Source organism: Bison bison, unplaced genomic scaffold, assembly GCF_000754665.1.
Source record: "Bison bison bison isolate TAMUID 2011002044 unplaced genomic scaffold, Bison_UMD1.0 scf7180017858048, whole genome shotgun sequence".
Lineage (NCBI taxonomy): Eukaryota > Metazoa > Chordata > Mammalia > Artiodactyla > Bovidae > Bison > Bison bison.
Window position 1 is genome coordinate 2418593 of NW_011488621.1, and position 26662 is coordinate 2445254.

The following is a 26662-nucleotide window of genomic DNA, read 5'->3' on the forward strand; positions in this document are numbered from 1 at the left end:
TGCCGTGATCTTTGTTTTCTGAATGTTGAGCTTTAAGCCAACTTTTTCACTCTCCTCTTTCACTTTCATCAAGAGGCTCTTTAGTTCTTCTTCACTTTCTGCTATAAGGGTGGTATCATCTGCATATCTGAGGTTATTGATATTTCTCCCAGCACTTTTGATTCCAGCTTATGCTTCCTCCAGCCCAGTGTTTCTCATAATGTACTCTGTATATAAGTCAAATAAGCAGGGTGACAATATACAGCCTTGACGTACTCCTTTTCCTATTTGGAACCAGTGTATTGTTCCATGTCGTTCTAACTGTTGCTTCCTGACCTGCATATAGGTTTCTCAAGAGGTAGGTCAGGTGGTCTGGTGTTCCCATCTTTTTCAGAATTTTCCACAATTTTTTGTGATCCACACAGTCAAAGGCTTTGGCATAGTCAATAAAGCAGAAATAGATGTTTTTCTGGAACTCTCTTGCTTTTTCAATGATCCAATGGATGTTGGCAATTTGATCTCTGGCTCCTCTGCCTTTTCTAAAACCAGCTTGAACATCTGGAAGTTCACGGTTGACGTACTGTTGAAGCCTGGCTTGGAGAATTTTGAGCATTACTTTACTAGTATGTGAGATGAGTGCAATTGTGTGGTAGTTTGAGCATTGTTTGGCGTTGCCTTTCTTTGGGATTGGAATGAAAACTGACTTTTTCCAGTCCTGTGGCCACTGCTGAGTTTTCCAAATTTGCTGGCATATTGAGTGCAGCACTTTCACAGCATCATCTTTTAGGATTTGAAAAAGCTCAACTGGAATTCCATCACCTCCACTACCTTCATTCATGATGATGCTTCCTAAGGCCCACTTGACTTCGCATTCCAGGATATCTGGCTCTAGGTGGGTGATCACACCATTGTGGTTATCAGGGTTGTGAAGGTCTTTTTTGTATAGTTCTTCTGTGTATTCTTGCCACGTCTTAATCTTCTGCTTCTGCTAGGTCCATACCATTTCTGTCCTTTATTGTGCGCATCCGTGCATGAAATATTCCCTTGGTATCTTTAATTTTCTTGAAGGGATATTTAGTCTTTAACATTCTATTGTTTTCCTTTATTTCTTGGCACTGATCACTGAGGAAGGCTTTCTTATCTCTCCTTGCTGTTGTTTGGAACTCTGCTTTCAGATGGGTATATCTTCCCTTGTCTCCCTTGCCTTTTGGTTCTCTTTGTTTCTCAGCTGTGTGTAAGGCCTCCTCAGACAACTGTTTTGCCTTTTTGCATCTCTTTTTCTTGGGGATGGTTTGACCAACACCTCCTGTACAACATTACAAGCCTCCATCCATAGTTCATCTGGCACTCTGTCTATCCGATCTAGTCCCTTCGATCTATTTGTCACTTCCACTGTATAATTGTTAGGGATTTGATTTAGGTCATATCTGAAAGGTCTAGTGGTTTCCCCCACTTTCTTCAATTTAAGTCTGAGTTTGGCAATAAGGAGTTCATGATGAGCCACAGTCAGCTCCCAGTCTTGTTTTTGCTGACTGTGTAGAGCTTCTCCATCTTTGGCTGCAAAGTATATAATCAGTCTGATTTCGGTATTGACCATCTGGTGATGTCCACCTATAGAGTCTTCCCTTGTACTGTTGGAAGAGGGTGTTTGCTATACCAGTGTGTTCTCTTGGCAGAATTCTATTAGCCTTTTTCCTGCTTCATTCTGTACTCCCAAGGCCAAATTTGCCTGTTACTCCAGGTATTTCTTGACTTCCTACCTTTGCATTCCAGTCCCCTATAATGAAAAGGACATCTTGTTCGGGTGTTAGTTCTAGAAGTCTTGTAGGCCTTCATAGAACCGTTCAACTTCAGCTTCTTCAGCGTTACTGGTTGGGGCATAGACTTGGATTAGCGTGATATTGAATGGTTCGCCTTGGAAACAAACAGATCATTCTGTCGTTTTTGAGATTGCATCCAAGTACTGCATTTCGGACTCTCTTGTTGACTATGATGGCTACTCCATTTCTTTTAAGGGATTCTTGCTCACAGTGGTAGATATAATGGTCATCTGAGTTAAATTCACCCATTCCAGTCCATTTTCATTCGCTGCTTCCTAGAATGTCAATGTTCACTCTTGCCATCTCTCTTTGACCACTTCCAATTTGCCTTGATTCATGGACCTAACATTCCAGGTTCCTATGCAATATTGCTCTTTACAGCATCAGACCTTGCTTCTATCACCAGTCACATCCACCACTGGGTGTTGTTTTGCTTGGCTCCGTCTCTTCATTCTTTCTGGAGTTATTTCTCCACTGATCTCCAGTAGCATATTGGGCACCTACTGACCTGGGGAGTTCATCTTTCAGTGTCCTATCCTTTTGCCTTTTCATACTGTTCATGGGGTTCTCAAGGCAAGAGTACTGAAGTGGTTGCCATTCCCTTCTCCAGTGGACCACATTCTGTCAGATCTCTCCACCATGACCCACCCGTCTTGGGTGGCCCTACACAGCGCGGCTCATAGTTTCATTGAGTTAGACAAGGCTGTGGTCCATGCAATCAGATTGGTTAGTTTTCTGTGATTGTGGTTTACTCATGCTAATTATTTTATTACCAGTTTTAAAATATTGTTGTTGCTTAGTTGCTCAGTTGTGTCTGACTTTTTACTACCCTGTCGACTGTAGCATGCCAGGCTTCCCTGTCCTTCACCGTCTCCCAGAGTTTCCTCAAACTCATGTCCATTGAGTTGGTGATGGCATCTAACCATCTTATCCTCTGTTGCCCCCTTCTACTCCTGCCCTCAATCTTTCCCAGCATCAGGGTCTTTTCCAATGAGTCAGCTCTTCAAATCTGGTGGCCAAAGTATTGGAGCTTCAGTATCAGTCCTTCCAGTGAATATTCAGAATTTTATTTCCTTTAGGACTGACTGGTTTGATCTTGCTATTCAAGGGAATTTGAAGAGTTTCTCTATACCACAATTCTGGTACTAGATATTTTCAGTTCTGCAGTGCTCAGTCTTTTTTATGGTCCAACTCTCAAATCTTTACATGACTACTGGAAAAGTCATGGCTTTGACTATATGGACCTTTGCCAGCAAAGTGATATGTCTGCTTTTTAATATGCTGTCTAGGTTTGTCATAGCTTTTCTTTCAAGGAGTCAGCATCTTTAAATTTTATGGCGGTATTCACTGCAGTGATTTTGGAGCCCAAGAAAATAAAATCTGTCACTGCATCCACTTTTTTTCCATTTGCCATGCAGTGTTGGAACTAGATGCCATGATCTTCATTTTTTGAATGTTGAATTTTAAGCCAGCTCTTTCACTCTCCTCTTCAGTTTCATTAAGAGGCTCTTTAGTTCCTTTTTGCTTTCTGCCATTCAGATCAGATCAGATCAGCTGCTCAGTCGTGTCTGACTCTTTGCGACCCCATGAATCACAGCACGCCAGGCCTCCCGGTCCATCACCAACTCCCGGAGTTCACTCAGACTCATGTCCATCGAGTCGGTGACGCCATCCAGCCATCTCATCCTCTGTCGTCCCCTTCTCCTCCTGCCCCCAATCCCTCCCAGCATCAGAGTCTTTTCCAATGAGTCAACTCTTCGCATGAGGTGGCCAAAGTACTGGAGTTTCAGCTTTAGCATCATTCCTTCCAAAGAAATCCCGGGGCTGATCTCCTTCAGAATGGACTGGTTGGATCTCCTTGCAGTCCAAAGGACTCTCAAGAGTCTTCTCCAACACCACAGTTCAAAGGCATCAATCAATTCTTTGGCACTCAGCCTTCTTCACAGTCCAACTCTCACATCCATACATGACCACAGGAAAAACCATAGCCTTGACTAGATGAACATGCAAGCAAGCAAACTATAATATTTTTACCTAACAAAAAGTGTAGTTCTTTTGTTACAATTATGTCTGCATCTCTGCACTGTTACCATGAAACAGAGTAAGTCAGGGGTAAGATAGAGTACCTGATGTGGTTAGTGATGTCTGATTTTCTTACACTGTTATAGAAGTACCCGTATAGATGATTCCATTTAAAAGAAGTTTGATACTCTGTGCTCTAGTATAGGAAGTCCATTAAAATATTATTTATGTCTGAATATTAAAAAAATGATCCCTCAAGAGAAAAAGGAAGTTTCCCTTTATTTGAAAATTTGCAAAGTTTCTCATAGTGTTTTCTCAGTTACTTTATTTCAAACAACAAGCATTGTTTTGAGAAAACACTGTTGGAAGAGAGTCCTTACATCATACAAAACTAGCTGAATATTCCAACAGTGTAAGGCCCTGACCCTTGACTGCCCTATACCTAGGCCATTTCTCAGGGTTCTGTTTACAGTGAGAAACCTGGAGGGATGAAGTAATACCTCCTTCCAAGGCCAAAGAGCAGGCCTGCTGAAAGCTTCTTATAAAATGCGTGGATTCCTAAGTTCATTGTAACACTGCTCTCGGGAGGTACAGTCTGTGTCATCCCCGTCGAACTTGGTATGGAAGGGGAGCTGCTGCAAACACAGTGAGGCTTACTGCCAGCTTTTCTCTGACCCAGGAGTCTCCGTCTTCTGCCAACATCCATGAAACGGGTACAAGTTAACTTATTATCTTGTAATAAAATTGGAGACCCAAGAGATACATTAGCCTGAAACAAACATGGTAAATGAAAGTTTAGGAAATTATAAAGTTTAATTGTGTATTGGTATCTCTTTGCTTTAATTTGCATTTTCTTGATGATACATGATGATACTAAGCATCTTTTCATATGCATATTTGCTCTCTATATTTCTTTGAGGAGGTATCTAATAAAGTCTTCAGCTATTTTTAAAAATCAGGTTGTTTGTTTTCTTATTGTTGAATTTTAAGAGTTCTTTATATATTTTTGATAACAGTTCTTTATAAGATATGTGTTTTGCAAATGTTTTCTCCCAGTCTGTGGTTTGTCTTTGCATTCTCCTGACATTATCTTTCACAGAGCAGAACTTTTTGATTTTAATGAAGTCTCACTTATCAATTATTTATTTCATGGATCATGCCTTTGGTGTTATATCTAAAAAGTCATCTCCATATCCAAGGCTATATAGATGTTCTCCTGTGTTATCTTCTAGGAGTTTTATACTTTTGCTTTTATATTTAGGTCTGTGATCCATTGTGAGTTATTTTCTGTGAAAAGTGTATGATCTGAGTGTAAATTCATTTTTTTGTATGTGAATGTCCAGTTTCATCACCAGTTGTTGAAAAGACTGTGTAAGCTCCATTGTTGACTCTATTTATGTGAGTCCATTTCTGGGTTCTCTGTTCTCTTCCACTGATCTCTTTGTCTCTTTTTTTCATCAGCACCACACTCTCTTGATTACTGTCACTTTATATTAAGCCTTGAATTCTGGTAGTGTCAGTACTTTAATCTTGTTCTTCCTCAATATTGTGTTGGCTACTCTAAATTTTTTTCCTCTCTGTATAAACTTTAGAATCCGTTTTTTGATATTCACAAAGTAACTTGCTGGAAGTTATCTGGATTGTGTTTATTTTTATAGATCAAGTTGGGAAGAACTGACATGTTGACAATATTAAGTCTTTATATCCATAAACATTAGTAATTTTTATTAGAAGGTAGAGAAACTAAAAGACTGGTCAGTTAATAGCTCTAACAGAAGAACTGACTATATAGAAAGTTGAAACTATGGACTGATAAGAAGTTTTAGTAATTATCTCTTGATTTTACTTTTCTATTTTCTTCTATTCCCTAATATCTATGGATGACTAAGATGTGTTTATAATATTACCTTAAGGAGAGTATTGCCTTAAAGAGCTAAAAGATTGTGTTTTTAAATCTTTGAAAATTTTATTTAAACTGGCAAAATATAGGTTCTAAAATTTCCTGAGCTTCTCCGAAGAGATTTATAACCAAACATGATGAGGTTTCCCAGGTGGCTCAGTGGCAAAGAATCTGCCTGCAGTGTAGGAGAACCAGGAGACACAGGTTCTATCCTTCGGTTGGGAAGATCCGAGTAGGAAATGGCAACCTGCTGCCGTATTCTTACCTGGAAAATTCCATGGACAGAGGAGCCTGGCAGGCTACAGTCCATGAAATCTCAAAGAGTCAGACACAGTGCAGAGACTGAGCACACACTCATGCAAGCAAGTCTAATATGCAAATAGAATTTGATTTCTAATGGATGATATTTCAACCATTTGTTACTATTTTTTTTTTTTCAGTTTTGGTTTTACTTATTACTTTTTATCTCTCAGCCATTTGTAATTCACATAATTGTTTAGTTTATATATATTTAATTGTCTCTTGTTATGATTGCCTACTCTTACATTATGTAGTTTTAGAAAATAAAGAACAGCTCTGCTGTTCTGTGTTGCACCTGTCACTGTATTTATAGTAAAAGCATTTTGGTACTTTCAGTCCTTTAGTCCCAGGTAAAACTCTTTAACAATACAGTTGTATTATAGAAATTAAGCCTTTCTAGTTTTCTAGTCCAGATTGACAATTCTGTTTACAAATTTCATGTTATACGTACAGTGTAGTATGTAATTATAATATACTTTATTTTTTGTAGTTTTTACCCACCTGTTGATGAACCAGCTATTGAAAGTAAAAATATTGATCTATCAGGACGCCAGGAAAGAAAACAAATCTTCAAAGGGAAAACATTTGTCTTTCTAAATGCCAAGCAGGTAATGTTATAAGCTAAATTTTCTTGAAAAAAAATATTACAAACTAGGATAAATTATCAGTTATCAGTTATTAATACATTTCCTTTTGAGATCTTGTGTCAATGTCCGAAGGGAAATAAAAACCTGCCTAGGCCCCAGAACTTACCCAGTGTTCATGTATATGACTGTGGCATTTCTTAATATCTGTTAATTGGCTGATTAAGTTTACATAAATATATACAAGGAAGAGACCAAAAACTTATTTAACTTCTAATTTGTTCAGTTAGTTAGCAGCTGTTGAATGTCTTCTATGTGATGAACTGAGAGTTCCAGAACTTTATGTTATAGGTGGAAAAATGTAAGTAAGCTCACACAGTTCCAGAACTGTGTAATGAGGGACTGTAATGGTATCTAGTGAACGAGGGGTTTTCTCCTAATGGAAGCTCAGATTGTCCTGTTAAGAAGTAGAATCATTTAATTTTAAGTATGTATTCAAGAAATTAATTATGGCTGTGCATTACTTTTTTCCTTTTCCCCCCCATTTTTAGCATAAAAAATTAAGTGCAGCTGTTATATTTGGAGGAGGAGATGCTAGGTTGATAACAGAAGAAAATAAAGAAGATGATAGTTTCTTTTCAGCTCCTGGAACCTGTGTTGTTGATGCAGGACTAACAGATTCACAGACTTTTATTCCTGACTCTCAGAAAAAATGGATTCATTCAATTATGGATATACTCCAAAGGTACAGAATTATTCTTTATTAGTTGGTTTTTTTTTTTTTTTTAAGGGAAAGTAGGTTATTCTATATGTAAATTTTTCATACTCCACATAGTAATATAAAGGCATATACAGTCTCAAAAATGACAGAATGATCTTGGTTCATTTCCAAGGCAAACCATTCAATATCCCAGTAATCCAAGTGTGTGTCCCAACCACTAATGCGGAAGAAGCTGAAGTTAAATAGTTCTATAAAACATTCTAGGATTAACACCCCCCAAAAGATAACCTTTTCATCATAGGGGACTGGAATGCAAAAGTCAGAAGTCAGGAGATACCTGGAGTAACAGGCAAGGTTGGTCTTGGAGTACAAAATGAAGTAGAGTAAAGACTAACAGAGTTTTTGCCAAGAGAATGCACTGGTATAGCAAACACCCTCTTCCAGCAACATAAGAGAAGCCTCTACACATGAACATCACCAGATGGTCAATACCGAAATCAGACTGATTATATTCTTTGCAGCCAAAGATGGAGAAGCTCTATACAGTCAGCATAAACAAGACCAGAAGCTGACTGTGGCTCAGATCATCAACTCCTTATTGCCAAATTCAGACTTAAATTGAAGAAAGTAGGGAAAAACCACTAGACCTTTCAGGTATGACCTAGATCAAAGCCCTTATGATTATACTGTAGAAGTGACAAATAGATTCGAGGGATTAGATCTGATGGACAGAGTGTCTTGAGAACTATGGATGGAGGTTTGTAACATTATACGGGAGGTGGTGATCAAAACCATCCCCAAGAAAAAGAAATCCAAAAGGCAAAATGGTTGTCTGAGGAGACCTTACAAACAGCTGAGAGAAGAAGAGAAGTGAAGGGCAAAGGAAAAAAGGAAAGATATATCCATCTGAATGCAGAGTTCCAAAGAATAACAAGGAGAGATAAGAAAGCTTTAGATGAACAAAGCAAAGAAATAGAGGAAAACAATAGAATGGGAAATACTAGACATCTTTTCAAGAAAATTAGAGATACGAAGGGAACATTTCATACAAAGATGGGCACAATAAAGGACAGAAGTGATACGGACCTAATAGAAGCAGAAGGTATTAAGAAGAGGTGGTAAGAATACACAGAAGAACTATATCAAAAAGGTCTTAATGACCCAGATAACCACAATGGTGTGATCACTCACCTAGAGCCAGATACCCTGGAGTGTGAAGTCAAGTGGGCCTTAGGAAGAATTCCTACCAACAAAGCTGATGGAGGTGATGAAGTTCCAGCTGATGTATTCCAAATCCTGAAAGATGATGCTGTGAAAGTTCTGCACCCAATTTGCCAGCACATTTGGAAAACTCAGCAGTGGCCGCAGGACTGGAAAAGGGCCAATTTTCATTTCAATCCCAAAGAAAGGCAATGCCAAAGAATGTTCAGACTACCACGCAGTTGCATTCATCACATGCCAACAAGGTAATGCTCAAAATTCTCCAAGCTAGGCTTCAACAGCAAATGAACAGAGAACTTCCAGATGTACAAACTGGATTTAGAAAAGGCAGAGGTAACAGATCAAATTGCGAATATTCGTTGGATTATAGAAAAAGCCAGGCAATTCCAGAAAGACATCTACTTCTGCTTCATTGACTATGCTAGAGCTTTTGACTGTGTGGATCACAACAAACTGTGGAAAATTCTTTAGGAGATGAGATACCAGACCACCTCATGTGTCTCCTGAGAAGCTTCTATGGAGGTTAAGAAGCAACAGTTAGAACCAGACATGGAACAACGAAAACTGACTCATAGTTGGGAAAGGAGTACGTCAAGGCTGTGTATTGTCACCCCGCTTATTTAACTTCTATGTAGAATATATCATGTGAAATGCCAGGTTATATGAAACTCAAGCTGAAATCAAGATTGCCGGGAGAAATATCAGTTATCTCAAGATATGCAGATGACACCACCCTAATGGCAGAAGGCGAAGAGGAACTGGAAAGCCTCTTGATGACGGTGAAATAGAAGAATGAGAAAGTTGGCTTAAAATTCAACATTCGAAAAACGAAGATCATGGCATCCAGTCCCGTCACTTGATGGCAAATGGGCGGGGAAAAAGATGGAAACTGTGACAGACTTTATTTTCTTGGGCTCTAAAATCACTGTGGACAGTGACTGCAGCCATGAAATTAAAAGACTTGCTCCTTGGAAGAAAAGCTATGACAAACCTATGCAGTGTATTTTAAAAAGCAGAGACATCAGTGAGACAAAGGTCCATGTAGTCAAAGCTGTGGTTTTTCCAGTAGTCATATACAGATGTGAGAGTTGGACCATAAAAAATGTAGAGTGCCAAAGAATTGATGCTTTCTAATTGTGGTAGTGGAGAAGACGCTTGATAGAGATCAAACCAGTCAATCCTGAAAGACATCAACCCTGAATATTCATTGGAAGGACTGATGCTGAAGCTCCAGTACTTTGGCAGCCTGATGCAAAGAGCTGACTCATAGGAGAAGACCCTGATGCTAAGAAGGATTGAGGACAATATGACCCAGCAATCCCACTGCTGGGCATACACACCGAGGAAACCAGAACTGAAAGAGACACATGTACCCCAATGTTCATTGCAACACTATTTATAATAGCTAGGACATGGAAGCAAGCTAGATGTCCATCAGCAAACAAATGGATAAGGATATTGTGGTAAATATACACAATGGAATATTACTCAGTTATTAAAAAGAACTCATTTGAGTCAGTTCTAATGAGGTGGATGAAACTGGAGCCCATTATACAGAATGAAGTTAAGTCAGAAAGAGAAACACCAATACAGTATATTAATGCATATATATAGAATTTAGAAAGACAGTAACAACGATCCTATATGCAATGCAGCAAAAGAGACACAGATATGAAGAACAGACTTTTGGACTTTGTGAGAGAAGGTGGGGGTGGGATGATTTGAGAGAATAGCATTGAAATATATATATTACCATATGTAAAATAGATGAGTAGTGCAAATTCGGTCCATGAAGCAGGGCATTCAAAGGTGGTGCACTGGGACAACCCAGAGGGATGGGCTGGGGAGGGAGGTGGGAGGGAGGTTCAGATGGGGGACACGTGTGCACCCGTGGGTAATTCATGTCGATGTATGGCAAAAACCACCACAGTATTGTAAAGAAATTATCCTCCAATTAAAGTAATTAATTAAAAAATAGAGATTGAGGACAGGTTAAGAAGGGAACGACAGAGAATGTGATGGTTGGATGGCATCACCTACTCAAGGGACATGAGTTTGAGCAAACTTCGGGAGATAGTGAAGTTCCGCGAAGCCTGGTGTGCTGCAGTTCACGGGGTCAGAACTAGTTGTGCGTGACTGAGCCACTGAACAGTAATATATACAAGAATTATTACAAAGATTTTATTGTATATGGTTTGAAAATTTATTGTGACTTAGTATGCTTAAAGTAGAATAGACTTATCCATGATAATTTTCTCTCAGTACATGTTATGCCTCTTTTTTGTTACTTTAATAAAATTTGCAGAATATACAACTCTTTATAAAGTAGTATTTGTTTTCCTCTAGATTATGTAGTTGAGAAAGTTAAAACTCAAATGTAAAATGTTTTCTGAAATAGCCTAGAAATGTATTTTTCCCTGGATGGTTAGTACCCATTGAAAATTTATATGAAAATTTTTATCCCTCCTGTATATATAGGCTACTATAGGAATGGGCTTCCCTGGAAGCCCAGTTGGTAAAGAATCTGCCTGCAATTCAGAACCCGGTCTGATTTCTGCGTCAGGAAGATCTACTGGAGAAGGAATAGGCTACCCACTCCAGAATTCTTGGGCTTCCCTGGTGGCTCAGCTGGTAAAGAATCTGCCTGCAATGTGGGAGACCTGGGTTCAGTCCCTGGGTTGGGAAGATCCCCTGGAGAAGGGAAAGGCTACTCACTCCAGTATTCTGACCTGGAGAATTCCATGGACTGTATAGTCCATGGGGTTGCAAAGAGTCGGACACGACTGAGCGACTTTCACTTTCAGTTTTCATAAAAAAGCAGAAAAAAAAAGTATCAAATATACTAGAATAGTGTTTGTAATGGGGGAGGACCATTTGAAATCACTAAAGCAAGGATTTTTTTCCTGGACTCTTTATTTATATTAATAATCTTTGAAGTACAAAGTAAAAAGTCAGCCTTGGCAGTCTGTTGACTAAATTCTTATTCACTTAGTAAAAAGTTATTAGGGCTTATGGTATTCATATGTCTAAAATGTCCATAAATAAACAAGCTGTCTCCAGTATTCATTTTTCCTATCCCAGGAGTTCTACTGACCATGAAGGACTTTTTAAAAAAATGAATTTGCAGAAGTAAAAAGTAATACTTCAGTCTTGTGTCCCATAAATATTGTGCTTAATGGAGATGTAGTAACTGCTATGAAAAAGGAAATACCTGTGTAACAAAAGTACCATCATATTACTACAACCAAAATGTCCTGTAATTATGTTTTAGGCACTGGGGATATAATGATAAACAAGATAGCCATGGTTGTCTAGAGGAAAAGACAGATAGAGATAAGTAAACAGATAACTACAAATGTGTATAAGGAAGCAGAGTAACAGGGCGGGGGGAGAAGTTTATTCTAAATAGAGAAAGCTTCTTTCAGGCAGTATTTTACCTATGACCAGTTTTTAAAAGACATGGCAGACAATAGCAATAATAACTTATTTACTGTAAGCTGGTCCTGTTCTAAGCATTTTGCATATATTAAGAGGTATTTTAAATATTTAAGCCACACAGAATCCTGTGTATTTTTTTTGTCATGATTCTCATTGTGCAGAAAGGGCAAAAAGGGATTTGAGTAGAACACGGGGACTGATGAGAGGAGCCAGCATGTTAACCCGCAGAGTCTGGTTCCAGAGCGCATCCCATCTTGCTGCCTTTCATGTATAGGGACCCTGAGGTAAGAACGGAGCCTTACCTCCGGGTAAGAGGGTGCAAGGGTGCAAGATTGCTCAGAGGCTAGTGACCAGATCATGAGGTGACATTTTGTTCTGTAGTCTTCGGGCCCTGTTTCAGTTTGGTTTTGGAGAGAGGATGATTTTACAGTTTGAGAAAGACTATCACTTAAAATAACACCTGTCCAGTTAGTCTAAGCCATTGATTGTCATGGAAAGTGCAGTTATATCAAACCAGTAACTTCAGCTATTGACTGAATTTCATACAATCTGCCAGCATTGGGATTGGTTAGTGCCATGGTTCTGTTGATTAGTTGTCAGAAGTGGGTATAGGATATCAGTTAAATATCTCTGAAAAAAGTTAGAAGTCTAGGGGAACAATATAACCCTGATGTTTGTCCTTGCTGAGATATGTTCCCAGTATCTTAGCCCAAATTCAGGAACTCTTCTTGTTGCTGATTTTTTTCTCTTTATCCTCTCTTCCTTTGCTTTCTCTTCTCACCTGTTCCATGGCTTTGCATAAAATTGAATGAATTACAATCTTTGGATTATATGATACACTGTCATCATTGAACTAAAATAACATATATTCATTTTATTCACTAGTTATTTTAAATAAATTTCTATTATTGTCAACTGTTGAGACCATCTTTGTATGTTTCCTGCCGGTACCTGTGCAGGGTTTTCTTTGGGATGTTTCACTGCATTACTAGGGTTAGAACACTCAACAGTATCAAACTGTTGGCCACTTTATGCTTCTACCCATGCTACATAAGAGACAAAGTTAGATGCACACCATTTTCCAGACTTGGCATTTTCAGACTATCATTTTTGCCAGTTTAATGGATATGTAATCATATCTTGTGATTTTGATTTATATTTCTCTGATCATAAGTGATGGCTAACACTTCTTCAAATGTTTATTGGACATTTAGTTTTCTTCCTTTGTGAAATACATGTCTCTCGCCCAGTTTTCTATTGGGATAATTGTATTCATTTATTAAGGTACAGATTTCCCCAGTTTTATATGTTCTTCTGTGTGTGTGGTGTCTGTGTATGTATATTAATAGTTCTCTATAATTTTACTACATGTGTAGGTTTGTGTACTCACCATAGGTCAGATACAGAACAGTTCCATCACCACAAGAATCCCTCATGTTGTTCTTTTATAAACACACATCCCTCCCCACTTCCCACTCCCTGTCTTTAAACTGTGGCAACCAATAAATTTGTTCTCCATTTCTAAAATTTTATTGTTAAAAATACATATTTATAAATGAAATCATAACAGCATATATATACCCTTTTAGAATTTTTTTCTTCACTCACCATGATTCCTCTAGGTTTTGTATATCAATCCTTTTTTATTGCTGAATAGTGTTTCATGGTATCGACAACCATATATGGATATTTTTAATTACATTTTCCAGTTTACTGTTGATGTATTGAAGTTCAGCTGACATTGATAATAATATCATATCCCACCACCTTGTCAGACTATCCTTTATTTCTAATTTATCTGTAGTCTTTTTTCCTATAAACCATATCATCTGTAAATAATATTTCTCCCCTTTTTAATTCTTATGCCTTTGGTACTGCTCTCTGTTATTCTCTTTCTCTCTTGGTTTTGGACAAACTGGGACATCCAAAGTGGTGATAGTAGCCACATTTATCTTACTATTGACTTTAAAAGGAATGCTTCTAGTGTTTCTCCATTTAAGATGATGTATGTCTGTATAACATTGTTATGAAATGTGTATTTTATAAAGCCAATCTTTATAACTAATTTTCATAATATAGTATATAGTTTCAGAAGTGTTGGTAGTATAGTAAATTTTGAATTACCTAAAATATTAAGTAGGTATTCATGTATATCATTTGATGATACTTTTTAAAATCTGTTCTGTTTTTTTTAGTGTTGTTATAATTGCACAGAGTTCAAGTCGAAGTTAAATTGTTGTTTAGTCCCTAAGTTGTATCCGATTCTTTGTGACCTCATGAACTGTAGCCTCCAGGCTTCCCTGTCCTTCCCCATCTCCTAGAGTTTGCTCAAACTCATGTTAATTGAGTCAGTGATGCCATCCAAACATCTCGTCCTCTGTCCCTCCCTTCTCCTCCTGCCTTCAGTCTTTCCCAGTATCAGGGTCTTTTCCAATGAGTCAGCTCTTCGCATCAGGTGGCCAAAGTATTGGAGCTTCAGCATCAGTCCTTCCAATGAATATTCAGGGTTGCTTTCAAAACAATGAATGTTAAGCATTTGAAAAATACCTTTAAACTACTTTAGCCGCTTAAAATACATATGCATATGTATATATTATTTATTCTGTGGTATGGATATACTGCAGTTTGTTGAATCATCCACCCATGAAGAATGTATGCGTTTTTTCAGTTTTTGTTACAAATAAAGCTGCTGTGAACATTTGTGTACAGGTTTCTGTGTAAGTGTAAGTTTTCATTTCTCTGGAATAAATGCCCACAAGTGCAGTTTCTGGATTTTATGGTAATTGCATATTTGTGTGCCTTTAAAAAAAAATTTGTAGTTCTTTATATATTCTTGACATTAATCTTTTTGTAACTTTTATGTATTACAGAATCTGTTACCACTTTGTAAAGTATCTTTTTATTGTGTTGATGAATGAAAGTCCTTAATTATATTATCCTAAAAGTTAACTTTCTTTCATAGTCAGTGTGTTTTTTTTTAATTTTACTTAAATCTTTTTCTACTCATAGATCAAAAAGATATTCTCTTCAGTTTTTTTACTAATATTTTGATATTTTGTTTTTGAAATTTAATCTATCGGAGACTCATTTATTTTATACCAAGGGACTTGACATGCATGGGAATGGTTTTGGCTTTTGTCTGTTGCATTGAGCAGTATAACTGTACTTGTACCAGTACCACATTGTCTTAATTACTAGAACAATTTAAGCCTTCGAATCTAGTAGGACAGATCTTTTCTTTCTGCTCTTCAAAAGCATCCTGGCTATTCTTGGCTTTTTATTTTTCCGTATACATTTTAGTCATTTTTTAAAAAACCTTACAAAGAACCAAAATTTTTCATTTTACAAAGAAAAGTGAAACATTTGAAAAAGACCTTTTTTTAAGCTACTTCAACCACTTAAAATATCTCTGTAATACATAATAAAAAGAGTTTTAAAGCTCTTGAAACTTGAGGTGTAGTTTCTATATAGCATTATTAAGTTAAATTATATTTGGTTTATGTCATTATTCACATTACAGAATAACAAAAAATGAGTTCACCATAAGATTCCTTTAATAAGATTCATTAATACATGTAAATTTGGTCAAATGATTTGATTTAAAACAATCTTATACATATTTAGATGTAATTTATATATAGTTCTTTGTACTTTTTCCCCTCCTTCTTTCACCCCCCCCCCCCCCCCCACTTTTTATTTCTCTCTTTAAGTCTTATCTTAGGATTCTAGTAATCATAGATTTGCTTTAAAAAATCTGTTTTATTGCTTCATCTGAATATTACTGTTCTTAGTGTGAAAATTATAGTTTTAGAACTGGAAGGATCTGTATCCCTTAGCTTAGATCTGTATTTTACAAGTGAAATAATTGAATTACTAAAAGGTGATGAACTTGCACAATGTAATGTTGCTCCAGTGAATAAGCTAGTACTATATATGTATGTGCAATTCTCTCTGTACCATTAAATTGTGATATCACCTGAGGGGAAAAAAGGATAGATTCAGTTGATATCATCTTAATAAAAATTGTTAATTTTAATATATTATTATGCTTAGACTATTTTATTCTAACAGGCGGGGTCTTAGACCTATTCCAGAAGCAGAAATTGGATTAGCAGTTCTTTTTGTTACTACAGAGAATTACTGTGATCCACAGGGCCAGCCCAGTACAGGTAATTAAAATATTATTTTATTGATTCTTCAGCAACTTTATATGTAAATAGATGATAAGCTGTATGTACATTATACTTGCCACGGTGACCATTTTCACCATCTTTTAAAGGTCATATGTTTATCCATTCATTTATTCATTCAGTAAATATTTGTGGCTACTAAGTACTTGGCACTGTTGTAAGTACTGAAGGAACAGTGGTGAATAAAGTAAACAAGATACCTTTACTGTGGCAGCCCACTCCAGTACTCTTGCCTGGAGAATCCCATGGATGGAGGAGCCTGGTGGGCTATAGTCCATGGGGTCGCAGAGAGTCGGACACGACTGAGCGACTTCCCCTTTCCCTTTGTATCCTAGAAGTCAGGATTCAGACAGTTAACAAGCATCCACATCTGATAAGTTCTGTTAAGGCCAAGTACAAAGGGAAGGCTGAAACAAGGTGACCTGATAGAGACTGGGAGTAGGCTCTTTTAGATTGGGGGTCACGTATGGTCTCACTTAGTATGTCGTGTTTGAGCTCCTCATGTCCTGAAGTGATGGGGAAAGGCAGCGATGGAAGGATCTCGATAGCAGAATTCCAGGTAGAAGGAACAGATCACAATCACACCTGTGTGGAGAAGGGATTCCAAAGGCCCCGAATGGAAGTGGGGACATGGGTAGAAGCTCCTGTGGAGGTCCAGTTGAGAGGGGCCTGGTGCCTTGGACCAAGACGGGTAGCACAGCAGAGAGCAGAAAAACAAACGGAGGCCAGGTCTTGGAGCTAGGCCCAGCAGGTCTTGCCTGTGTAGGATTTAGAAACAATTTAGATCTAGTCTTTTGGCATGAATAACTGGTTGGATGAGGGTGCCATTTATGGAGATGAAGAATACATATTATAATCATCTCCACATTGACTATTACAAAAGCCATTTTATGCAGAACAACTATTACCCTTTTTTAAAAAACACACTCCCCTGCTTTCTTGATAAGCTGATGATGCCATTAAGAAGGTGGTTCATTTATTTTTTCCTTCTCACTTCTTTACCTTAGATATGCTTACATTTATTGTCCTTTCTAACTTTTCTTTGTCTAGCTATGAGTGCATCCATTCAGTATTTCTTTATACATTTATTTGCATCCTAGATTCTTTTTAATAGTTATTTATCAGCAGTTACTGGACTTGAACCAAAAGACAAGTTATGACAGCACCACCTGATTATGCACTCCAGGCGGTATCACAGGAGGTATCATTTATATTGTAGCCCACTGAATGGCACCTATAGAATCGGACAGTGTACCTACTGATTGGCAATAGTAGCTGCTGTTGCTTAAATTTGCAAAGTTTGCAGTGCTTTACATATGGCATTCCAATTTAATATGCAAAACAATCCTTTTAAGAGGGATGACATTTTTGCATTTTATAGGTGAGGAAACTGATGTACAGAGAGGTTAAGAAATTAGCCAGAGGTCACATAAGAAATAATTTAATTCAAACTGACTCTTTAAGTCAAAGCTGTTATGATAATATTCTATTGCTTTTGTGATTGATGGTATGAGGGTTACTGGAAGCAGATATAAAAGGATAGACAGCTAGTCCTTAGATTTTATGATTCGGTAAGAATGTTTATTCACCTGAAATCTCTACCCTTTCCCATGAGTGCACTGGATATACTTCGGTCTGTAAACAGTTAACCTTCAAATACAGTTTTAAGAGCTTGTGAAGTTTTCATTATAGTTGTGGTATGGTGACTGTTTCCTCAAAATTCATGACTGAGATTCTTGGAATTTATCCTTAGAGTCAGAAGTAAAGTATCTCTTCAGCCTCTTTTAGAAAACTACTTTAATGTAGATACCAAAAGTGAGCCGTATTCTTGGAGAAACTGTGCACTGGAGAGCTCCCAACCCTTTAGAAATAGCATATACTGTAGATACTATTTTGTTGACAGTGGATTTCTGTTCTGTTATAGAAAAAACAAAACGCTATGTATAATTTCAGATTTTAACAACACAACAAAAATATGTAAAAACAAACAATCATTGAGTCTATGTGAGTGGCTCCCCTTTCCCAGTACCTGTTCGGGACAACTGTCCTTTGTTTTTCTTTCAGAAAACTGGTTCTTAGTTAGATAGGTGCTTCAGAAACATTTTTAAAATACAGATTCACATTCTGTATAATTCAGGATATTGGGGGATGCAGCCAAGGCATCAGATTTTTTTGGTTTGTTTTGTTTGATTTTAACCTCCTGTTTATTATATAAACTCCAAGAAACTGAGAAAAGACTGAGCTAGAGAGGAGTACTCAGACCATCAACTTCAGTCATTTTTTACTTACCCAAGACGTGAAATTCTCCCTCTGTAGCTTCTGCTCGTGGGGCTTGCTACCATCAAGATCCTGCCCTATTTGAACCCTCGTATCTTTCTTTCCTGAGGGCTGTTACAATTGCCCCCAATGAGAGTCCTGCCTCCACATTCATCTGTACAGTTAATTTTTCACTTTGCCACTAGAATCACTTTCCCATTTCCTAAAAACTTTTGCTTGTTCTTATTATCTGTCAAATAAATCCTTAAGCCCTTTGTCTAGATTTTTGAGCTTTCAGCAGCTTAGCTGTGGCCTATCTCTTCCCATCCTCATCTCTTGTTTAGTATACTTCCCTAGAGGTATATATGACATGTTTTTTAGAACTTCTTAATTTATTTGGGAGTAATTCTAACTTAAAATAAAAGAACTCATGTATAATATGCTGTATTTGTATGTGTGCCATGCTCCCTGACCATGCTCATCATGGTCCCTGTTCCTAGAATGCCAACACTGCTCTTCAAAATCCGACTCACTTCACAAATGCATACCTCCTTCGTGAAGTTTTTCTAAGTTTTTTTTCCTCTCTCACTACTCTTCTCCAGGTTAATTATTCTGTTTTCTATATCCCAGTAACTTTTTTTGCATTCCAGTTAGAGTTTCTTTCTACTTTGAAAAATCACCAGTTGTTTCCATGCCTGTTTCAGCCACTAGATTGATTGTAAGCTTTTATTAATTTTGAATTCTCTGATATCACCAAGGATGATACTTGTTTGTAGTTGATATGAATATTTGCTTAATTGAACTAAGTTATTGGTACATAAGATTATCTTTGCTTGAATGGGCCAACAAAGTTTTACCATTTATCAAAATTCTTATTACATTTCTGCTGTTAGAAAGGTATTTATGGCCAGAAGGTCCTAAGAGATCATCTAATCGTTCTAATAATAAAAGGTAAGAGACCTGAAGGCTAAGCAAAGTTAAGGTCCTGTAAATAAAATGTCCAAGAGTGTGTGTGCTCAGTTGCTAAGTCATGCCTGACTCTTTGCAACCCCATGAACTGTAGCCTGCCAGGCTGCTCTGTCCATGGATTTTCCAGGCAAGAATACTGCTCTGGGTTGCTTTTCCTCTTCCAGGGGATTTTCGCAACCTAGGGATCAAACTCGTGTTTCCTGCGTTGGCAAGCAGATTCTTTACTTCTGAGCCTCCTGGGAAAAGCTCCAAAATGGCCAAGACAGTTCTAAAATTTGGGTTTTCTGACTACTAGACCAGTACCTTTTCTATTGTGTTATTTCATATGGAAACATGGTCATAACAAATTGGTAAAATCTGTGTTATAATTTCTTGCATATATTCATAGGTAGGTCTGTGTGCATTCTAAATCATAGCCATCTGACTTAAACAATTTTACAACACAGCTAGTTTGAGGGGAACAGAGTGAATACATTTCCTGCCTTTTCTTCATCCTTTGTTTCCTCTTTTCCTTTCGTATTCATTCATTCATCTTTCAACAAGTATTTTTTGAACAGTTGTTATATGCCTTTAGTTATTCTGAAAACTTGGAATAAAGAGGTGAACAGGTTAGAGCAAATCCCTCTCATTATGGTATTTTAGCAAGGAGAGCGTTGTCCTTAATCTTACTGTTAACAAACAGTTACTCTGGTTCATTAGGTTCAATTTATGTGTTTCTTTTGGGCTTGCCTCATAGCTCAGTTGGTAAAGAGTCTGCCTGCAATGCTGGAGACCCAGGTTCGATTCCTGGGTTTGGAAGATCCCTTGGAGAAGGAAATGGCAACCCACTCCAGTATTCTTGCCCGGAGAATCCCATGGACAGAGGAGCCTGGCGGGCTACAGTCCACGGGGTCGCAAGGTAGCGACACAATTTAGCGACTGAGCCACCACCACCAAGTGTTTCTTGTAGTGATTATATACCCAGTTTTAATGACTGTTTTTTGTAAACTCTTCAAGCTAAAATGAATTTTAGGGTATGTATGTAAAAGGAATGCGAGTGAGCTTTTAAGGTGTTCATATAATGTGAGTGATAGAAGTAACTTAAATACCTGAATTTGGAATTAGTAATAAACATTTATTAAATACATCCTATGTCAGGAGGATATAACAGTGATAATTTAGTTTTGATACTTAGTAAATGTCAACTTAAATTTTTTTTGTTGTTTTCTTAATTCCATTAACTTGTTTATATCTATTATATACCAAACATTGCTCAGAGATTGGAGATGTAGAAATGAGCAAGACTCAGTTCCTGTTCTCAAGGAGGTTCCAAGTCTAATGAGAGCAAGTAACAAGTATGGTATAACGTGATGATAATAATAACAGTAGGCACTTGCATGGAGAAGGAAATGGCAATCCACTCCGGTACTCTTGCCTGGAGAATCCTGTGGACGGAGGAGCCTGGTGGACTGCTGTCCATAGGGTTGCACAGAGTCGGACATGACTGAAGCAACTGACTGTGCGTGCGTGCATTGGAGAAGGAAATGGCAACCCACTCCAGTGTTCTTGCCTGGAGAATCCCAGGGACGGAGGAGCCTGGTGGGCTGCCATCTATGGAGTCGCACAGAGTCGGACACGACTGAATTGACTTAGCAGCAGCAGCACTTGCATAGTCCTTACTATGTTCTAAGATTTATCTAAGTGCTATCCATCTATCAATTCATTTTGCCCTTAAAACATGTGAGGAAAATATTGTAGTTATCCTCATTTCATAAATGAGGAAACTAAGGCACAGGGAGTTTAAGTAATACAGGTCACACAGCTAGCATTAAAAAGTTAAAAAGAATGTGTTAACAGTTAATAGACTGATGTAAAGGGTGGTAGGGGAGCCAGAATAAAGGGCAGCTAATTCGGTGTGGGAGGTTTAAGAAAAGTATTCCAGAAGAATGGCACTTGAGTTAAATTTCTATCCTGGTATATGAAATGATGAAATGATCATTATGGTTTTCTGGAGTAGCCAAAAAATGTCTGTCTAAAACTGTTTATGTCTTCAAATAGTATATTCCTTCTGAAAATTAAATTCATCTTGATTTTGATTTGTGTAGATATGGTAGATATACTTTTCGTGGGGGGAGAAATTTTAATTTTTTGGTCTCCTGACTAAAGCATAATTTGAATTAGAATTTAAGTTGAGTTTATTTTTATTTAAGTTGATAATCGTTTAACAGGAAAGATTTGAGGTAATTTTAGCATGATTTGGTTCAGATAAGCTCATCACAGATGCCAATAGGCTGCTGCTTACAGGCTTTGAGTATTTGGAGAAAACTGGGTGCTGTAGTTAATTCCCTCAACGTGGCACACTCCTAGCAACGTTCCGTGACCAAATGTCCTTCTTGGGTCTAGCAATTGTGATTCTTTCTGTCACTTCTGTGATTTACAGGATTGAAGACAACAACTCCAGGTCCAAGCCTTTCCCAAGCCTTACCAGCCAATGAAAATTTAATGCCAAATGCCTCAGTGAATACTACAACATATGTAGCTGACACAGAATCAGAACAAGCAGATACATGGTAAAGCTTCATTGATAATGAACTATTGTTATTATTCTATCAATAAATTAATAGTATATTTAAGAAGTAAAGTCAATGCCTTATCAAGTTGTTTCTTGGGAGATGAAGTATTTGGAGTGTGGGATGCCAGGAAAAGTAATATTTGGGGACAGAGTTTAGCAAACCTTATAAAGTACTGGAAAATAATATTTTTGGCTCTATGGGGTATTGACCTCCGTCACAGCTACTCAGCTCTGCCGCTGTAGAATTAAAGCAGCCATAGACACATGTAAATGAGTGAGTGTGGCAATACTCCAATAAACTTAATTTACAGAAACAAGTGGTCAGCCATGTTTGTCCTACAAGTTATAGTTTGTCAACTCCTGAAATAGATACTTTTGTTTTTTTTTATTCCTTGAAAATGTACATAGAAGACTACAAAGAATTACAGTTTCATTTGTGACTGGTGTTTTATGGTTCTGTACCTAAAGAGGGTTTTTTTTAATTGTTTATTTTTTTGGAAAGCAGGGGTAGCTCATAAGTATCCCATGGCATTTTTTTGCTTAAGACACTATTTTAAATCCATAATGAATTATTCATATTGAAAGATACTTATGGTAGCACTGTATTATACCATAACTGTACCTATGGTTTGTATTGAAACTGTGTTTAACTTTTAAAAGAGAAACTATTACTTTTTAAAAAGTCAGCTGAATGACAACTCTGGGTTTTTTGTAAAATATGAATGGCAAAAAAACACACATAAGAATAGCAAAGATAATATATATTTAACCATACATTGTAGACCTGTGTGTTTATATGTGAGTTTAAAATATTTTTCTGTTAATCTAGAGTTCTATTCTAGAGACTGCCTTTTGGTTGGAATGTCACCATTTCAGTTCACTGAAAGTGATTGAAATACCACATTATATTTACTAATGGAATTACTGCTTGTTCTTTTTCTGAATTTCTAGTTTTTAATCACTTTTTTTTTACATGCAAGTAATTTAAAAATTTTAAACAAACCAAGAAACACTTAGGAATATGATGGTTTAATTTATAATAAGATACAGGGTTATTATTTCATGTGTGTTTAGCAGTTTTTTTATAGAGCAAGCCTGACAGTATGTGCTGTAGGGGATGGAGAGAAAAGGATATCATCTATCTTCAAGGAGCTTTGATGTCAAAGGAGCTGCTTTCTTGAACAATATATTATAAAATATATTCAATAAACAGTTACTTCGAGACAACTATATTCTAAAGCTGTATTATATTAGTGCTACTTAAAGGACTTTGTTTCTGGATAAAAATTGCTGTAAATTTGATTGTTTACCATACATTCTTTTCTTTTGCTGCAGTATGGATTTGAGTGAAAGACCAAAAGAAATAAAAATATTTGGAATGGAACCAAAATGTCGAATACTTTCACAAGAAACGTCCACTGTGAAGAAACCCCACAAAATAAGCTCTAATAATAATACAGTGTCAAATACTCTGGTTAGGATGAAAATCCCAAACTATCAGCTTTCACCGACTAAAGTCCCACATGTAAATAAAAGTAGAGGTTGGCCTTCTCAGCATCAGCAAACCAACTCCATCAGAGACTATTTTCAGCCGCTTACCTCTCCCAAAAAAAGGTATAATTTTTAATAATAGTGCTTTGTGCTTCTAAAAATATTCATACTTGTTTTATGATTGTAGAATTGTACTCAGTTCATATTCTGTGTAAGTATGCTTCTGTAGAAAGCTGTGGCCCTTTGAGCTTATTCCCTCTCAGAAATGTCCACATTGCCTTCTTACCTAAGTTCATTTCTGCTGCTGTTGTTCAGCTGCTCAGTGGTGTCCGACTCTTTGCAACCCCACGGACTGCAGCACGCCAGGCTTCCCTGTCCTTTACCATCTCCTGGAGTTTGCTCAAACTCATGTCCATTGAGTCAGCGATGCCATCCAACCGTCTCATCCTCTGTCATCCCCTTCTCCTCCTGCCTTCAGTCTTTCCCAGCATAATGGTCTTTACTAATGAGTTGGCTCTGTGCATCAGGTAGCCAAAGTATTAGAGCTTCAGCTTCAGCATCAGTCCTTCTAATGAATATTCAGGATTGATTTCCTTTATAACTGACTGGTTGATCTCCTTGCAGTCCAAGGGATTCTCAAGAGTCACTTAAGTTCATTGGATAGATTTTCTCTCAGTTTTTTCCTTCTGTTTCATTTGCTGAAAAGCTTTCCCATACCTGAGTTTTTTGACCTACCTGTTTCCATTGGTTAGGTCTCGTTTCCTCTAGGACCATGCTCTATCACTTATTCTTAATTGCTAGCACCTTTAGTGTCTTCTAGGTCCTTTTCTTCTGTATTCTTCTGATGCAAAACTAAAAAAGACTCTATCTCATTTTTAGTTTTTAAAACCTTCCCTTGACTTGATTTCTTCCTGAGCTACTGCTCTTTATCTTTTAAATTCACTGTTAAACTTATAAGAGGACATTATTGTTCCCATTTCTGTATGAAATATTTCTTAACTAACAGTATTTCATCATGACCTGACATCCTTGAAAGTAATCACTGACACACTTCACACCTCTAGTGGCCTTTTGGTAACACTCAGCTCTTCAACCTTTGTTCTCCTTGTGATTTCTTCTTGATTTTTTGTGGTAGTGTCCCAGTTTTTCTTTTTTCTTTTTTTTGCCTCTCTGACTTTGCTCCCATTGAGGACTTCTTTTCTTCCTACTATGTATATTTCATTTCAGGTTATAAATGGTCAGTATATTTGGTCCTGACTTAGTAGTATATCACTCCTACTTTTCCACAGAAATCTGCTCTTTTCCCTAATCATCGGTGTAAAACTTTTTCACCCCTGTCATTGCAATGGTATGGAATTTTGTTAGCAGTTTACTGTGTCAACATCTTTGACCCTTTCTGCTCTGCCTCCCCAAAACAGTGCTGATTCTTATTTTAATTGTCTTATAAATATCTCTCTTTCCATCTGTTTTTGTTGCTATCTTTCTAACTCAAACTCTGATGATTAGAATTACTACAGAAACCTCTTGGTTGGTTTATCCAGACCTCGACATTAGTTTAGATTCGTTAAGGTATCACTCTTAACTATTCCAGTTCGACATGCAGGTTATAAACTGCAGAGCAGAGACCCAGTTTGTGTGTCCTCTGTGGCCTCAGTACCATTTAAATGAGCTAAGTATTCAGCACTTACTGAGTGAATGATACAGTATTATATAGAACGTACATTGTCATATATTCACATATATAGTCTTAGACTACATTCTGGATTTAGCCACTTCAACTTGAATCTGGCTCTCATGAACTGAACAGGTTTTAGTCCCAGGGTAATTTTTCCTTGCTCACAAGTTCCCTACATTACAAAGTAAGCTGTTTTTTTTCTGACAAGTTTTTTGTATTTTATATTCTTCTACCTTTTCCTCACACTGATTCATCAACTATTGCAACTTTTAAAAAAGAAGATAAATATCTCTCTATTATTTAAGCTATGGGATTCATCAGTCCTATCAAAACAGTCAAGTGTATATGAATTATGTACTATTTTCAGATATCTACTTTTTTATATCTGGTGAGATTGTTAATCATTAAAACTAGGAATATTGTCAATTAAATGAAGAAGGGGGTGAATATTGCCAAACTAAAAAATTACTTAGCTGTGTTCATTTTCTGTTTTTCTTTTCTTCTCTCCTTTTTTGAACCCAAGGGAAAGGGATGAAGAAAATCAAGAAATGTCTTTATCCAAATCAGCAAGAATGGAAACGTCTTGTTCTCTTTTAGAACAAACACAACCAACTACATCCTTGATAAGGAAAAATAAGGATGAGCACCTATCTCAGAATGTGCTTGTGGAAGAAAACCCAGATAATTCATATGCAGATACCAATGTAAAACCCACTGTGAAAAATTATGCCAATAAGTCTCTTTTTACAGAAAATCTAAAATCAAAAAAAAGAAAAGAAATTGATGATTTAGCCATAGAAGATGAAGTATTGGAACAGTTATTCAAGGATACAGAACTAGAGTTAGAAAGCGAAGTGAAAGTTCAAAAACAAGAGGAAGATATCAATGTTAGAAAAAGGCTACGATTGGATAAAGAAACAAATGTCACTTTTAATGATGAAACAATACCAGAAAGTAACAAAATATCTGTAAGTAACATTATTTATTGAGAAGTATTGCAAGTAGGAACTTAGAATGTTAAAAAGTACTTTAGATATTTGTATTGACAGTATGAGCAGAACTTCTGTTTATTTGGGGGAAAAAATTAGAATCTTCTACACCCCATATTAAGTATAAGAGTTTGTTGGTTGATAAAGTAAATGTTAAAAATATAATGATTCTTTGACTGTTTATAATAGATGACAACAACTAAAATTGTTATTCATGATTGTTTTAATAGATTTCCAGGCTGTACTGTTTTATTACATCAGACATTTGGCCATGATGTTAAGTATAGGAGGTGCTTTAATAGAGTAAACAGGCACTGAAAGATGAAAGTTAGCAAAACAAAGTATCTACTTAAATAAATTTTTAAGATAGAGCATGTGTAACATCATTAGAGATTTTTAATTTTCATTTTTATCTTTAATGTTCTATCCTCTTTTCATGAATATTGGTAATTTGTTTTACTAACTTTGTTCTAAGACAACAAAGATTATTTTTTAGATTGTTTCCTATTTTATGCATTATTAAGCAGCCTACTATTTGTAGGTTAGTTACCGCATT

At 36.9% G+C, this 26662-nt stretch overlaps 1 protein-coding gene across 1 annotated transcript in view; it reads left to right on the forward strand.

The window, feature by feature from the left end:
* NBN (nibrin) overlaps window positions 1–26662 on the forward strand; it is a 58475-nt gene that overhangs the window by 14572 nt on the left and 17241 nt on the right. Inside the window, exons 9-14 of the mRNA XM_010862212.1 lie at window positions 6512–6629; window positions 7157–7350; window positions 16057–16154; window positions 21820–21949; window positions 23287–23565; window positions 25641–26085. Of these exons, the coding sequence (XP_010860514.1) occupies window positions 6512–6629; window positions 7157–7350; window positions 16057–16154; window positions 21820–21949; window positions 23287–23565; window positions 25641–26085 (1264 nt within the window). The remainder of the gene's footprint in view (window positions 1–6511; window positions 6630–7156; window positions 7351–16056; window positions 16155–21819; window positions 21950–23286; window positions 23566–25640; window positions 26086–26662) is intronic.